General features: G+C 47.1%; 2 protein-coding genes across 8 annotated transcripts; both read left to right on the top strand.

The window, feature by feature from the left end:
- The first annotated feature begins 445 nt into the window (after positions 1-445).
- Positions 446-10,736, top strand: LOC124474990 (transcriptional-regulating factor 1). Of its 7 annotated transcripts, XM_047031479.1 has the most exons (14): positions 2,272-2,948; positions 3,374-3,458; positions 3,840-5,801; positions 6,152-6,204; positions 6,412-6,532; positions 6,815-7,217; positions 7,297-7,363; positions 7,461-7,600; positions 7,697-7,800; positions 7,925-7,991; positions 8,491-8,579; positions 8,842-9,135; positions 9,789-9,949; positions 10,101-10,736. In XM_047031479.1, the coding sequence occupies exons 3-14, from the start codon at positions 4,179-4,181 to the stop codon at positions 10,387-10,389; spliced, it is 3,411 nt and encodes a 1,136-aa protein (XP_046887435.1). In that variant the 5' UTR covers positions 2,272-2,948; positions 3,374-3,458; positions 3,840-4,178; the 3' UTR covers positions 10,390-10,736. The 7 variants fall into 7 exon arrangements, with proteins under 7 accessions (XP_046887438.1, XP_046887436.1, XP_046887435.1 ...); XM_047031482.1 differs by lacking the exons at positions 2,272-2,948; positions 3,374-3,458 and adding an exon at positions 446-725 and having other exon boundaries at positions 4,323-5,801; XM_047031480.1 differs by lacking the exons at positions 2,272-2,948; positions 3,374-3,458 and adding an exon at positions 446-725.
- Positions 10,737-10,832: 96 nt separating this feature from the next.
- On the top strand, positions 10,833-13,145 carry c12h1orf115 (chromosome 12 C1orf115 homolog). Its single transcript, XM_047031515.1, has 2 exons — positions 10,833-11,339; positions 12,308-13,145. The coding sequence occupies exons 1-2, from the start codon at positions 11,007-11,009 to the stop codon at positions 12,443-12,445; spliced, it is 471 nt and encodes a 156-aa protein (XP_046887471.1). The 5' UTR covers positions 10,833-11,006; the 3' UTR covers positions 12,446-13,145.
- The last annotated feature ends 148 nt before the right edge of the window (positions 13,146-13,293 follow it).

The following is a 13,293-nucleotide window of genomic DNA, read 5'->3' as shown; positions in this document are numbered from 1 at the left end:
AATGTCATATCGTCATATGTCAAATTGCATACATTTGAACTTATTTTATATTGAATAAATCTCATTAAATAGGTTACATTAACAGACCATATGGAGAAGTAGAGAAATTCATGCTACTGTCAGGCTACCCAACTCCGTGCGGCAAGCTGTTGTTGCTCTCTACAGCGGGGAAAGATGAGTACTCTCAAACGTTTAAGCCAGTTTTGATTAGCCACACCCCGGCTCAACAGTTATTTCCTCGTGCGAATTATGAGTCGAGATGATGTTGCAGTACTGACACTGCTCAGACGAGGTCACTGATGATTTAGGCAACTTCTCCTTTACATTGCATTGTCCAATTACATCTAATCAAGTAGTGTTTTATTAAGCATACAGCCTACTCAGTTTAATATAGTGCATTCGCCTGATATTCGTGTGACTATTGTCAAGTTTATAAACATGAGTTTATAAACTCATAGATGCGTCAAGGTTTTGCGAAACGTGGTGACCAAATTAATCTCCACGTAAAGCCTATACGAAGCCCGGAGCCGCTATGTTCATCAGACTTCCTTTTTAAAAGTAGGGCTGGAAGGCGTACCACTGTACTATCAAAAGTGCGTCCTTCTCTTCACCAGGTCACTGTTCTATTAAAAGTGCTTCCTTCACTTCAACACCAGACTGTATCCTACTGTAAGTGCGCGCACCGTCGCTACTCATAGGCTGCGTCTCCACTGTCCATAACCCAGGTAAGATAAGATCGAGACAAAGACGTAATTTCAACACTAATGAGCGTATAAACTAAACTGTCTGTATAGTACTGACATATTTTCTGGTCATATTATAAGACGATCCGACTACAGATCAGTATTGAATTCGAATCGATATGTTTTGATGTTCTACGTGGGTATGAAAGTAAATTTAAACGTATTATGAGAATAACATGTTGCACAGCTGCAGCGGCGTAACAAGGACTTGGCGGGCCCGAGTGCAGATCTCACCAACGGGCCCCTTACCGACCTATCGTCAGGCGAAATTATTGAGTTTTCAGTTTAGCGATGCGCAAGGAAATTTAGGCTACTCATGATGTACAATTAAGGGTAACGACTGCTCCTTCTATGTGAAGATAGATGACTGTTTTCAAAAGTGAACGGCTCTGACTCGCGAGTCTCTGGCTCTAGATTATGCTTGCTACAACACGGAATGAGCATAATGGAACAGTCAGTCATGAGCCGACATATCTGCGACGTTTGAAATAGAGCACAGAGATGAGAAGAAAATCTGATCATTTACCAACGCTTATCCGACGTTATGAATGACGTTTCGATCTGTCATGTGTGCTATCTGGGTACTATTAAAAAACAAACTGTCACTTCGATGGTGAATATTTGATTTTATGTTCGTTAGATATGCTAGTTTACATTTAGTCTATCTAGCTTTAGCTATTTTCCGACTACATCCTGAACATAGTTTACTATATCTAACCTGGCCGCTGCCTGGTAGCCTAGGCCTATATGTGCATTTTTATGACGTTTAATAGCCATGTCAACTGCATACACCAGACAGTAAACGTTATGTAATTATTAGCCTACCCTGGTGGCTGAGTTTCACACTCATTGCTGTTGCCGGGCTGGGGGTCAGACGTAGCGTCCTCTTCAACACGCTTCGCCACAATCCAAATGAGGATAGTTTTGACAGCTTTGCCACCCTTACATCTTGCTCTTTTCGTTCCTGCCGCTTTCTGGAGCCACTTTTATGTTAAAGGGCATGGCATGGGGTAGCCTAATTCGCTTAAAAACGCTAATGCAACACAACTGTAGTATCCCAACAACAACTGTCTGTGGTATTCCAACAACTGGATGGGAACAATCGTGTGTGGGTGGGCGGGAATCTTTGACAACAATATTACCCAGACATCCTTGCTATTTTTCGAGGGCAATATTACTTAATAAAAACGACATTTGTTTAATTCAGCAAAAGGCAAATGAGGAAAAATTAATTATTTGCTGTTGTTAACACTGACTGTTTTTAAATGTTTATTGGGCAGGTGATAGCTCATAATTCTGAATAACTGACACCATAATTGAGAAATGTTTGCGAATTGATAAGACTGGATCATATGTGAACCTCAATTTGCGGTATCACAGCGGTGCAAGGGGCCCGGTCAGATTGCCTGAAGTTGCCCGGTCAGGTTGTCTCACTTTTACGGTGAGATCGAGGACGGGCCCCCTTTCGCCACGGGCCCTAGTGCAGCTGCACTCCTTGCACTCCCTATAGTTACGCCACTGCACAGCTGACTAGTTGATCTAGGTATCTTTGTCATCCACTCAACATTTTCCAAACCGCTGCAATCTCTTTAGCAGCACCGTTTATATTATGCTTTTTTTATTTGTTCACTGGATTAAATGTTCTTCTTATTCCTTACTGTAATATCTTCATCCTTCACCTATCCCTCTGCTACTCAAACACGTCAATTAAGTCCTATTTATCTATCTGTCATTGTTGTGTATTCGTGTGGGGAAGGGGTGTTTGTTTGCGGTATTTATGTGTTTGGGGTGAAGGGCATATGAGGGCGATGAGTATGTGTGTGTAGGTGGGATGTGGGTTTGATAAATTGAGAGCAGGGAAGAGAAAAACAAAAATAGTGAGAAAGAAAAACAAGAAATATTAAAGAAAGAAAGAAGTGCGGGACATTGACAAGAGAGTAAGAGAGAGATTGAGTGAGAGAGAGAGGGTTGGACAAGAGAGAGATGAGTGTACTTTAAACGTCAGCGGGTCTGTATAACCACGTCCGGGGGTGCAGTGATGGGGGGGCTGTGCTAGTTAGGTACTTATGATGACACACTGGAAAACCACAGCACTGTTTATCAGACCAACCTTCTCCCAGTCATTGTCTCTGAGTTGCCTTAAAGCAGAGTGCATCAGACAGACATATCGGATCCACCAGCCCGTTCTCAGGCTCTGTTCTCAAGGTATGGAAGATACGGAGCTGCATATGAACTGTTTGTATAAATTATATATATATATTTTTTTCAGGCTTTTTTGGATAGCTTTCAAATATGTTTTTAGGGCATTTCTGCATGAATTGGATATTAATTGAGGAGTGACAGAAAATGTAGGGAGAGACATGCAGGAAAAGGTCAAAGCCAGATTGGAACCCAGGTCCCTGCCATAAGGCCTTGGCCTATGTGGAGACTACAGTAGACCTGCATGTCACTGTGGCGATAGGGTGCTTTTTCATGTTTGTGTATTCATGCGGTTGTGTGTGTGTGCGTGTGTGTGTGTGTGTTTGTGAATGTATGAATCTTGGATTGTGTGGGTATGTGTGTGTGTGTGTGTGTGTTTATGAATGTATGCATCTTGGATTGTGTGGGTATGTGTGTGTGTCTGTGTGTAGATTGAGAAAATAGATGGTGTTGGATGACTGGCTGATGCTAGACACAGAGCAGCTGTATCATCATAGTTTTCAGAAGTCTGCTAAGGTAAATGTACATATCTAAAGAATTCCTTATCATAGTCGTATCACCATCTTCCTATCACAAGGACTGGCGGGGCTCCAGCTCTTGAAGTCCACCGTAAGAAGATACTATGTGGTTGTGGTTCTTGAAGCTATCCTTTAAAGGAAAGTTCTGTAGATACTGTCTCAACAGCTTACAATCATGTGACAGGATGTTGCCAGTAAGACTGTGTATTTGAGTTGGGCAGTCATTGTGTGTGTATGTGTGTGTGTGTGTGTGGTTCTTGCTAGGAAGTTGTAATGGTGACTGAATACCTAAGTGTGACTATGAAAGTTGAATGTTCCTTCACACTTGATGTTTTGTGTTCCCTGACTGAGTTGATGTGCGGTCGATGTGTTTTTTCAGTAGCTAAATGACTGGGTGGATCTGACTTGGTCCGTCTCTCCTGTCAGCTGATTGGCCGATGTTGGAGCAGACTGCTCAGAAGATGTTCAAGACACCGCAGGGAGGCCCCTGAACGAGAGAACTTGTCTGACTGTGCAGCCCACACACAGAAGGAGTCTTTACAGCCCTCTTGTCCTGGGAAGTCAGAGACACATGTTCCCCAAAGCTAGGAATGAGGAGGAGATTGTGAGCGTACGGACAGTCTTAACAGCCAGTGGTGTGTGTGTGTGCGTGTCGGTGTGCGTGTCAGTGTGTATGTGGTAAATAGTTGAAAGAACGACTGCAGGCTGGTCTGACAAGATGTCTGAAGAACATCAATATACCAGGAGTTCTGTGGGGCTTCTCTCCTCCCTCCCCCTTCTCCACCACCCCCACTCCAACCAGCCGTCACCCACCTCCCCCCAGCTACCCTCCCCCTATAATAACCAACTCCTCTCCCCCCAGCCTCAGGACTCGGACTCAGGGTTCTCTCCTGGAGGAGTCCCCTCTGATATGGACCTACAACTGCTCCTGTCCCCCAGGACCTTCTCTCCCCAGCCCCAGCCCCAGCCCCACCTGTTCTCTCCCCAGCCCCAGGGCTCCGATTCAGGCTTCTCTCCAGGGGGCGGGGGCCCTTCTGATATAACCCTGAATCAACTACTCTCACCCCAGGGCCAGGGCCATGCCCAGGTCCAGGTGGGTTACCAGCAGATCCACCAGTATAAGCAGGACCAGGAGAACCTTTACCAGCAGACAGAGTCTGGAACAGACACACACAGTGAGCAGAACTTCAATGACTACAACTACCAGCTCCACCACAACCATCGACTGGACAATAGTCATCGACTGGACCATCATGCTCAACTGGATCATGGTCAGGACCCATCTCTGGAGTTGCAGCCGAACCAGCAGAGTGGTCCTCAATGTGAGCAGATGACCCAGCTAAGAATGCCCCTCCAAAACCAACTCCATCCCCAGACAGGATCATACCGCACTCTGGAGCTGGAACACACACACCACCAGAACATACACGCACGTGAACACACAGAGTCAAACACACAAACGCGTGTCCTCGTTCATACCTCACAGCCCGACCACACACCCAGTCACACCCACTGCTCTCCGCACACGTACCCAGCCCTGAGCACACACACCCCTCACCCTCTCTCCTCACATCTCTACAGTCAGCGCTACGAGCAGGGCGACGCGCAGCAAGAGTGGCGACATGCCCACACACACTTTCCATACGCACACACTCATGTACAAAGCCCCTACACGCTCGCACATTCACATGCAGAGGAGACACAGGGCCCGTATATGTACCAGACAGAGTCCCAGGGGCCGATTGAGCACCTCTCATCCCAGCAGCGCTTCTCCCCACTGGGCTTAGGCTTCAGGCAAGGGGTCCTGGGCACCCAAACCTCCATGGAACTCCTCCCATCACCGTGCATTAAGGGGATTTCCAACCTCCACCATGACCCCAGCTATACCCCCAACCCCTACAGTAGCCCTGGCACAAGCCCCTACCCTGACCTCAACCCTTGTCCCAGCCCCAAGGAGGAGAGTCCGGGACTGGGGAACTACAACCGGCACCACAGCCTCCCCCTGAGTCCCTACAGTCCTCTACCACACTCATACCTCCAGCCTGGCCCTCAGTCTAGCCCCACCTCCCAGACAAACCCTTACAGCTACCCCCAGACTTACCACCCTAGCCAGCCAAGCCCTCACTACCAAACCAGCCCAAACCCTCACCTCTTCCTCCCCCAGAGCCCGGTCCCCCTCCCCAGCCCCATCCCCAGCCCTCTCCCCCATCCTTCCCTCCTGGTGCAAGGCCAGGGCTGGGGAGCAGAGCCGGGGGCTGGTGCTGTGGCCAAACCTCTGACCAGAGAGAGGACAGGAGCCCGCCAGAACCTCCTCCACTCCTCCACTGCTTCTCAGACACAGGTCAGACAATAGCCCTACCCCAACCGTAACCCCAACACACCCAGACTCTAACCCTAACAACCTCTAACTTTACCACTCACTAACCCTAACAAACCATAGCCTTACCATGCACTGACCCTAACACACCCTCACCCTAACACACCCTAACCTTAACCCACCCTAACCAAAGCCACCCTAATCTCAACACACCCCAACCCTAACATACTCATTATTCTAACACACCCTAACCCCAACACACCCTAACCTACCCTAACCCTTATACATTTTAATCCTAGTTCTTAATTCACTATTGAAGCTTTCTGAACATTTTTAAACCCAAGATGATCTCTGTTGGTTTTGTTGGGCTGTAGATAAGACTGACACAATACTCGGAACTCGGACACCTTGGAAACCTGAACAGCAGGTGTGTGGTTACATGTATAGCATGTTTGTGTGTGTGTGTGTGTGTGTGTAAATGTATTTTACAACATGTGTTTATCAAGGTATTACTGTAATTGGAATTTCTGTGTGTGGGATGGGTGTTTGCATGTCAATGTTGCTCATGCGTGTGGGTGGGTGTGTCTGCGTGTGGGTGGGTGTGTCTGCGTGTGTGTGTGTGTGTGTGTGTCAGGAGGCTCATGTGCTCAGTCTGCCAGCGGGACTTTAAGAGTCTCCCTGCCCTCAACGGGCACATGAGATCTCACGGGAGGCAGCAAAGACAGACCGTCAAAACACACCCCAGCCAGAGAGAAGTAAGACACCACATACACACACAAACAAACATGTACACAAGCACACACACACAAACACACACATGCATACTCAAACACAGCCCCACACTAACACACACACACGCTAGCACACAGGCATACCTACACAAATCACATCCTGGTATCACTAAATATAAGATAAACTTCCCCTTTTGATGGGCTAACGTTTCTTCCTCTTGCTCTCTCTGACCTCCCTCTCCCCCCCTTCCACTCTCTGCCCCCCATCTCCCTGGACCCCCCCCCCCCCTGTCTCCCCTGACTCAGAAGGAGGAGGAAGCCCCAGGATCAGCTGACAGCCTGTGCCCCGTCGCCATGGTGATGCCTGTGTCCATGCCTGTTCACCTGCCTACCTTTCCTAGCCAGCCGGAGCCAAGAGCGCAGACGGGGGCCCCTAAGAAGGGGAACAGGAAGCACCCCCATCGCCCCTCCCCTCTGCTCCTCCCCACCATGACCATCCCCACCCCCTCCCCTCTCTCCAGGGGGATTTCTCTGTTCCAGAGCCTGTTACACGTTGCCGCCGGTAACGGAGAGGTTTCTGGGGGAGACGGGGCATTCTACACCCCTCCCCCCATGCTGTGTCCTGTGAGGGACGGGACAGGGCTGTACTGCTATCTCTCCACCAGGGGGCAGCAAAAAGCACACAGCGTACTGCTACACAACTCTGACAGTGAGTACAGTCTGCTGCATTTGACACTTTTTATTGAGTGACAGGAAGTGACATCAGTGTTTGTGTTTATAATTCACAGAGAGTGTGGACAGTAGTGTTGCCATGGTGATGCCGTGTCCAAGGGAACAGTCAGTAGAGAGCAAACCGTGAGAAACGATCCCCTCACGCCTTACTTCACATTAAAGCCAGCTGTGACTAATTGTTTATGCAATTCTTCATCTGTAACGGAGATGTCAATCACAGGCGGATCAACGTGGGGTCGTGTTTCCAGGCGGAGATTCCTCCGCTTTTTGAACGAAGACAAGCAGCGAGAGACCCTCACAATGCACTGCTACTCTGGACGCCCTGGGACGACTTGGAGACTGTCGCTACACAGCAGAGAGGTACACACACACACACAAACACACGCACGCTCACACACACACGTGTATGCACACATATACACACATCCTTAAAATGACTTATTTCTGTGTCTTCAGTGAAAGCCTTCCTGATGATGGCATGTTCCTGTGTGGTACCTGGCGGCGGGGTTAACTCAGAGTATGCCCTGCACGCCCTATCAGAGAGCAGAGGAGACTTTCTGGTAACCTCAACTTTCTTTAAGGCTAATTAATGGAAAATGACTGATCAGATCAAATTTACTATATACAAATAAATGTATGTATGTATAATTCTTCTTCTCTGTCCATGTGCATTGACCATCCCAGGTGACCTTAGAGAGGCTCCTGGTGTCAGCCCCAGGGATGCGACCTCTGACCTCCTACCACTACACAGGTCTGGGACCATAGATACAATAGATACAATACAGGGTTCCCTGCAGAAAATGTGTTAGTTAAGGTGGTAGGGTGGGGTTTGCCGTCCGACCGACCGGGGGGAGGGGGCTTGCTAGTTTGTGCGATGGACTAATGAGTTCTGCAGAGAAGGGAGACTGGTGTTGGTCACGGTTTGGAATAGAAGGGAGAAAACAGGACAACGGCAGGGATCGCTACAACATGTCTGGTCTCAGATAAAGTAGAAACTATACATAAAAGTGCAATAAAAGTCTATATGGAAGAGGGGTGTAAGGGGTAAGTTGATGTTGTAAAGGGACAGTTATAGTTTGTGCTATCAAAACAACAAGGAAACCCAACCCATTCCATACCAAGTTGCCATCGTAACTACAATGTTATGGCCGTAGGTATAGCAATGCAGTTACATGGTAGGCAACACACTGAGCCGTAGAGGGCAGCACTAGGTGGTAGTTAACGGTCTCTCCTGGGGGGGTTTGGGTCAGGCTGTGACAGGTGGACTCCAGCAGAGAGGAGGCTGGTGAACAAGGCCATAAACCTCTACCAGAAAGACTTCTCCCGCATACAGAAAATGGTACTGACTCCAGAAACCTGCTTGCATTCCTCTTATCCTCCTCTCACTATTTGGAAGAGGCGGAGAAGTTCACGATCAGAAGGTAGAAGCACCACCGTGTTGTTTGACTCAGCTGATGACACCAACCCAGATCTGGGCGATTTGAATCAGCCGTGAATGGAACTAACACATGGTAGTACTTCTACTGCCTGAAAATGAATTTCTCCTCCTCTGCAATCTGGTTTGAACGCGTTCCTGGTTGACGGTTTGTGTACGTGTGTAGGTACAGACCAAATCTCTGGCTCAGTGTGTCGAGTTCTACTACTTCTGGAAAAAGAGGTTGCGTCTAAAAATAAGGACCCCATCAGAGATGGCTCTCACACTGCCTGAGGGGAATGACAGGACCCCCAACGGACTGTCTGAAAACTATGCCACTGTGGACATGAGGGGCCATGAGGTTACAGATCCATTCTCCGCCAATCAGGAGCTCCCAAACTTCAGGTCACCTGACCTCCTCCTAGAACCAGCAGCCAGTCAAAGCCTCTCCTGTGTTGGTGGACTGTCCAAAAGGGGAGAGGTAGGTGTTTCTGCTGCATGAAACACACATGTACACACACACTTGCACATTTGCACTCACAGTCAAGCAGGCACTCACAGACACTCACACACATCCAGGCACACATACACACACACACACACACACACAAGAACTAAGTTGGATAATCTACTACTAAGATACTTTACTAGTCATTAATGGCAAAAAGCACAACACGGAAAGTGTCAAAACAGCACTACTGACTTCACCATAGAAAAAATGACTGTACCGACCAATGGGATACATATTCATACTGAAAGCACAGCAGCACCTGCTGAGTCCAAGAGACAAGCGGGGCTGAAACCTACTTCCTGTTCAGAAACCCTATTCCTGTCAATCCTGTCATCTTTCAGCTTCCTGTGTAACAATGTGACTCGACACTTCAAAGAACTTCATACACATCCTGTTTGAGTCACTGTGGTGACAGTTAGCACAGTAGTGTGACGTGTCGGCATGTAAAGTGTGTGCGAGCATGAGTGCATGTGTGTTTGACTTTGTGTGTGTTTGTGTGTGTTTGTGTGTGTGTGAGAGTTTCTGCATTGAGTTCAGTGCTGATGCAATGTCCTCTTTCCAAGCAGACCCAGACCCCCAGCTTTTCCCAGCTGACCCACCCTGGTTCCTCCCTCCTCCTCCAGGTATGCTGCAGCTCCAGCACCCCAGTCCTGGACGGTGTTAAGCCCAGCTGGTCTCACCATTCTGGGCTAGGATCTCTGGTGGGCTCCCCCGCTCCATCCAGTCTTGGCTCCAGGCCCAGCCCACAGACTAATACCATCTACCCCTGCAAAGAGTGCTCCAAGTAAGGCAATTGTCCTATTTAAGTTCGGTCTGTCTGCTGGAATCATGACAACAGGGTTCTTATCTTACCTACCTCCTGTCTTCTGTTCCTTCTCTTTTACTGCAACCCTTCCCTCTTACCTTCCTTCTCTTCCACTCTCGATGCTCTCCAGGGTTTTCACCAAGGTGAAGAGTCGTAACGCCCACATGAAGACTCATCGCCAGCAGGATGAATCTCCAGTAGTCTACATGTCTCAGAAGGCCACATCCTGCCCAAGGCCCAGACCCCATCTCCCAGCCCCAACCCCCCGTCATTCAGCCCCAGCCCCTGGCCCAGCCCCAGACCCCATCTCCCAGCCCATCATCTACCAGCCCCAGTCCCCATCCTGCCCTAGCACCAGACCCAATCTCCCAGCTCCTGACCCTATCTCCCAGCTCCAGATACGGTGTGCCTGTGACTGAGTGAATACTCGTAAAATTTATTTAGCCGGGGAGTTGATGTTGTCATTATATTAGAGCACCTATATGTTTTAAAAGTGTACATTTTAAAATATTTTACAAGTCATTATGGTTTCATCTGTTTGTCCAAAAATGCTATTTGCTATTTTTGCATCTCTCCAAAACTTTAAAAGTTTTCTATTAAGTTAAAACCTCGTTATTACCAAGGCATTACTGTTTGATGGGGTTGAATGGGTCTCTAGCGCCATCCCCTGGTAAACCAGGAAAAAGGCATCTCTGGCACACAATTGTAGTTTACCTTATGAAAATATTGATTTAAACTTATATAAACTTTTCTATATTTTGCTAAACTCCTTTTTTATTTGTATTAATCTCTTTCTGTCACACACACACACGCATACGTGTAAATACTTTTATCCTGATGTGATTCCTCAATTCCAACCTTTGCTTTTTTGTAAAAGCTCTTAGCCGGGAATTTTCACTGTACGCCCATATCCGAGAGTTGATTGGTTGCTGGCAATTGAAGATGACGGTATGTCGGTATGTCGCAATTCCAAAGGTCTGATCCCAACACACCTGCGCACACACGGTTGTAACGTACTGGTGACCAAAAGAAGAACATGTCGCGAAAGAAACGGTCGAAGTGTAAAAAAAGATCCAAGAAAATATTAGAGGACGTGTCGGAGATTATCGAGACTGTTGAAGTTCACCCAGATGCCGGGGAGAAGTCGGACAGTGACGAGACTCCAGCGAAGGGAAGCCCCCAGAGAGGAGACTCTCAGCGGGTAACTCACAGCAATACTCCGATCAAACAGAAGACCTCCAAAGATGTTTACTTCGCCTTTCTGCCCGATAAATATGAGCCACTTATTGAGGACGAATTGGAAGAGTATGTAGAGTGGAAAGAAGAGAAGGAAAGGAAGAAAAAGGAAAAATACAAAAAGTACAGAAAGGTAAGGGAGAAAAAACAATAGTGAAACTTTCAGTCCTGTTTGTGATGTTCACAGAACACATTTGGATACGAATTATTAGCCTACCTTTCCGTTTCTATTATTTGGTTTAACGCCAAATGGATATTGACATTGATTAACTGCTGTATTTGTTAAAGCTTCAGGTTTCTCTTTACTAAGCACACATTGTGACCTTTGAGTTAGTGTCAGCAACTTGGAAAAGGTTAAACACGGAATTCGAACGCACGCGTTTAGTTGATTATTAAGGCCATGACATTCCTTTGTATTAGATGACAGTCACGTAGAAGACCATTCATGATAAAAGTGAAATATTAAGTGATTTGTGCCGTTCTGTCTAGCTACTCATATGCTGCAGAGCTGATTTAATTCAAAGTATCCCTACATAGTTGACGATCCTCCTGTGCGACCTGGTGGGGGCTGAGTTAAGACTTGAGGCGAGGATTAAGGGGGAGTCTGGGTTCATGAATCTCTCCCCTCTTTGGGAGTTAGCATACCCAGGTCTTATAAGCCCTCACATATGACATCTATGATTCGGTCTCTCCCTGTGTTCACACACACACACACACAAATGTGTACACTTATAAATACACACACATTCTCATCTCAATACTTCTTAGGAAACCATTTTGCTCTAACTTGGGGGTAAGCCTCCTTTGCTCCCTCTCCCTCTCCCTCTCCCTCTACCTCTACCTCTCCCTCTCCTTCTCCCTCTACCTCTCCCTCTCTGTCTCTCTCTCTCCAAATAAAACCACCAAGATTAGAAAACACTACAACTCATTGGCATAGGCCGAAAACTAGGGACCCCATCTAAGTAATATTTCACGAGGTCTTCTATAATATAATACCATATAATCCCATATAATATATGTATCTCTCTCCATCTAGAATCCCCCATCCCAGTTGGCTGGGACACCTGAAAGTGATGCTGTCTAATTCTTCTTCCCCTACAGAATGTTGGTAAAGCCCTGCGGTTCGGCTGGCGATGCCTGGTTGCCGGGTTACAGAGCTTTGCTGGTGGCTATGCCACGCCCCTCTCGGCAGCGGCCACCTTGGTGACTGACGCCCACAGGGCTGGCAGCAAAGGATGATGGGATTTTAGTGGACTGATTCAGGAGGACTGGGACCCAGACCTCTCTCTCTCTCACACTCTGTTAGGCAAACATACACACTAACACACACAAACACACACACACACTAACACACACACTAACACACACACTAACGCACACACATCTTCACCTTTACCCGAGATGTGGTAGTTGCACACACTGGTGGCTTGTAAAAGCATGTAATAGATGAAGGTTATCATGCTATCTGTTGTATTTTACAGCATCAGTAAAGATCTGTTCACTCTGGGAGGCCAACACAGCTACACAGTCCCCCTGGTTGTAAGACTGACCATCAGTGATTCATCCCTAATACTAGGCATGATAAAGCTGAGAGAGACTTGGTATAGATTATCCTCTTTACAATGTATTGTAATCAATTTATAATCAATGTGTAATGCAGTGTATCATTTCTAAATGTATTATGTTTGTAATTGTTTGAAGCTGCAGTGCTGCTGGACTTGTGTGTTATGATGAGTACATCTGAATTCAATCATCAGGAGAAGTGCACACAGTTTACAGGGAATTCCATGTCAAGCTTTCAACATAGCACTTATATCAATAGTTTTGTTGTTTAATCATGTTAACTGTGCTGAAGGTAGGCAAGACGTTGAAACCTGTAGAGACAGACAGACAGACAGACAGACAGACAGACAGACAGACAGACAGACAGACAGACAGACAGACAGACAGACACAGACACACAGAAACAGACAGACAGACAGACAGACAGACAGAAACAGACAGACAGAGCTAGACGGAAGACAGACAGACAAATGGATTGACAGAGAGAGACAGGCTTGGCATAAAGAGAGAGAGAGAAAGAGAGA

The sequence above is a fragment of the Hypomesus transpacificus genome, chromosome 12 (genome assembly GCF_021917145.1).
Source record: "Hypomesus transpacificus isolate Combined female chromosome 12, fHypTra1, whole genome shotgun sequence".
NCBI lineage: Eukaryota > Metazoa > Chordata > Actinopteri > Osmeriformes > Osmeridae > Hypomesus > Hypomesus transpacificus.
This window is presented reverse-complemented; position numbering and strand designations above follow the sequence as displayed.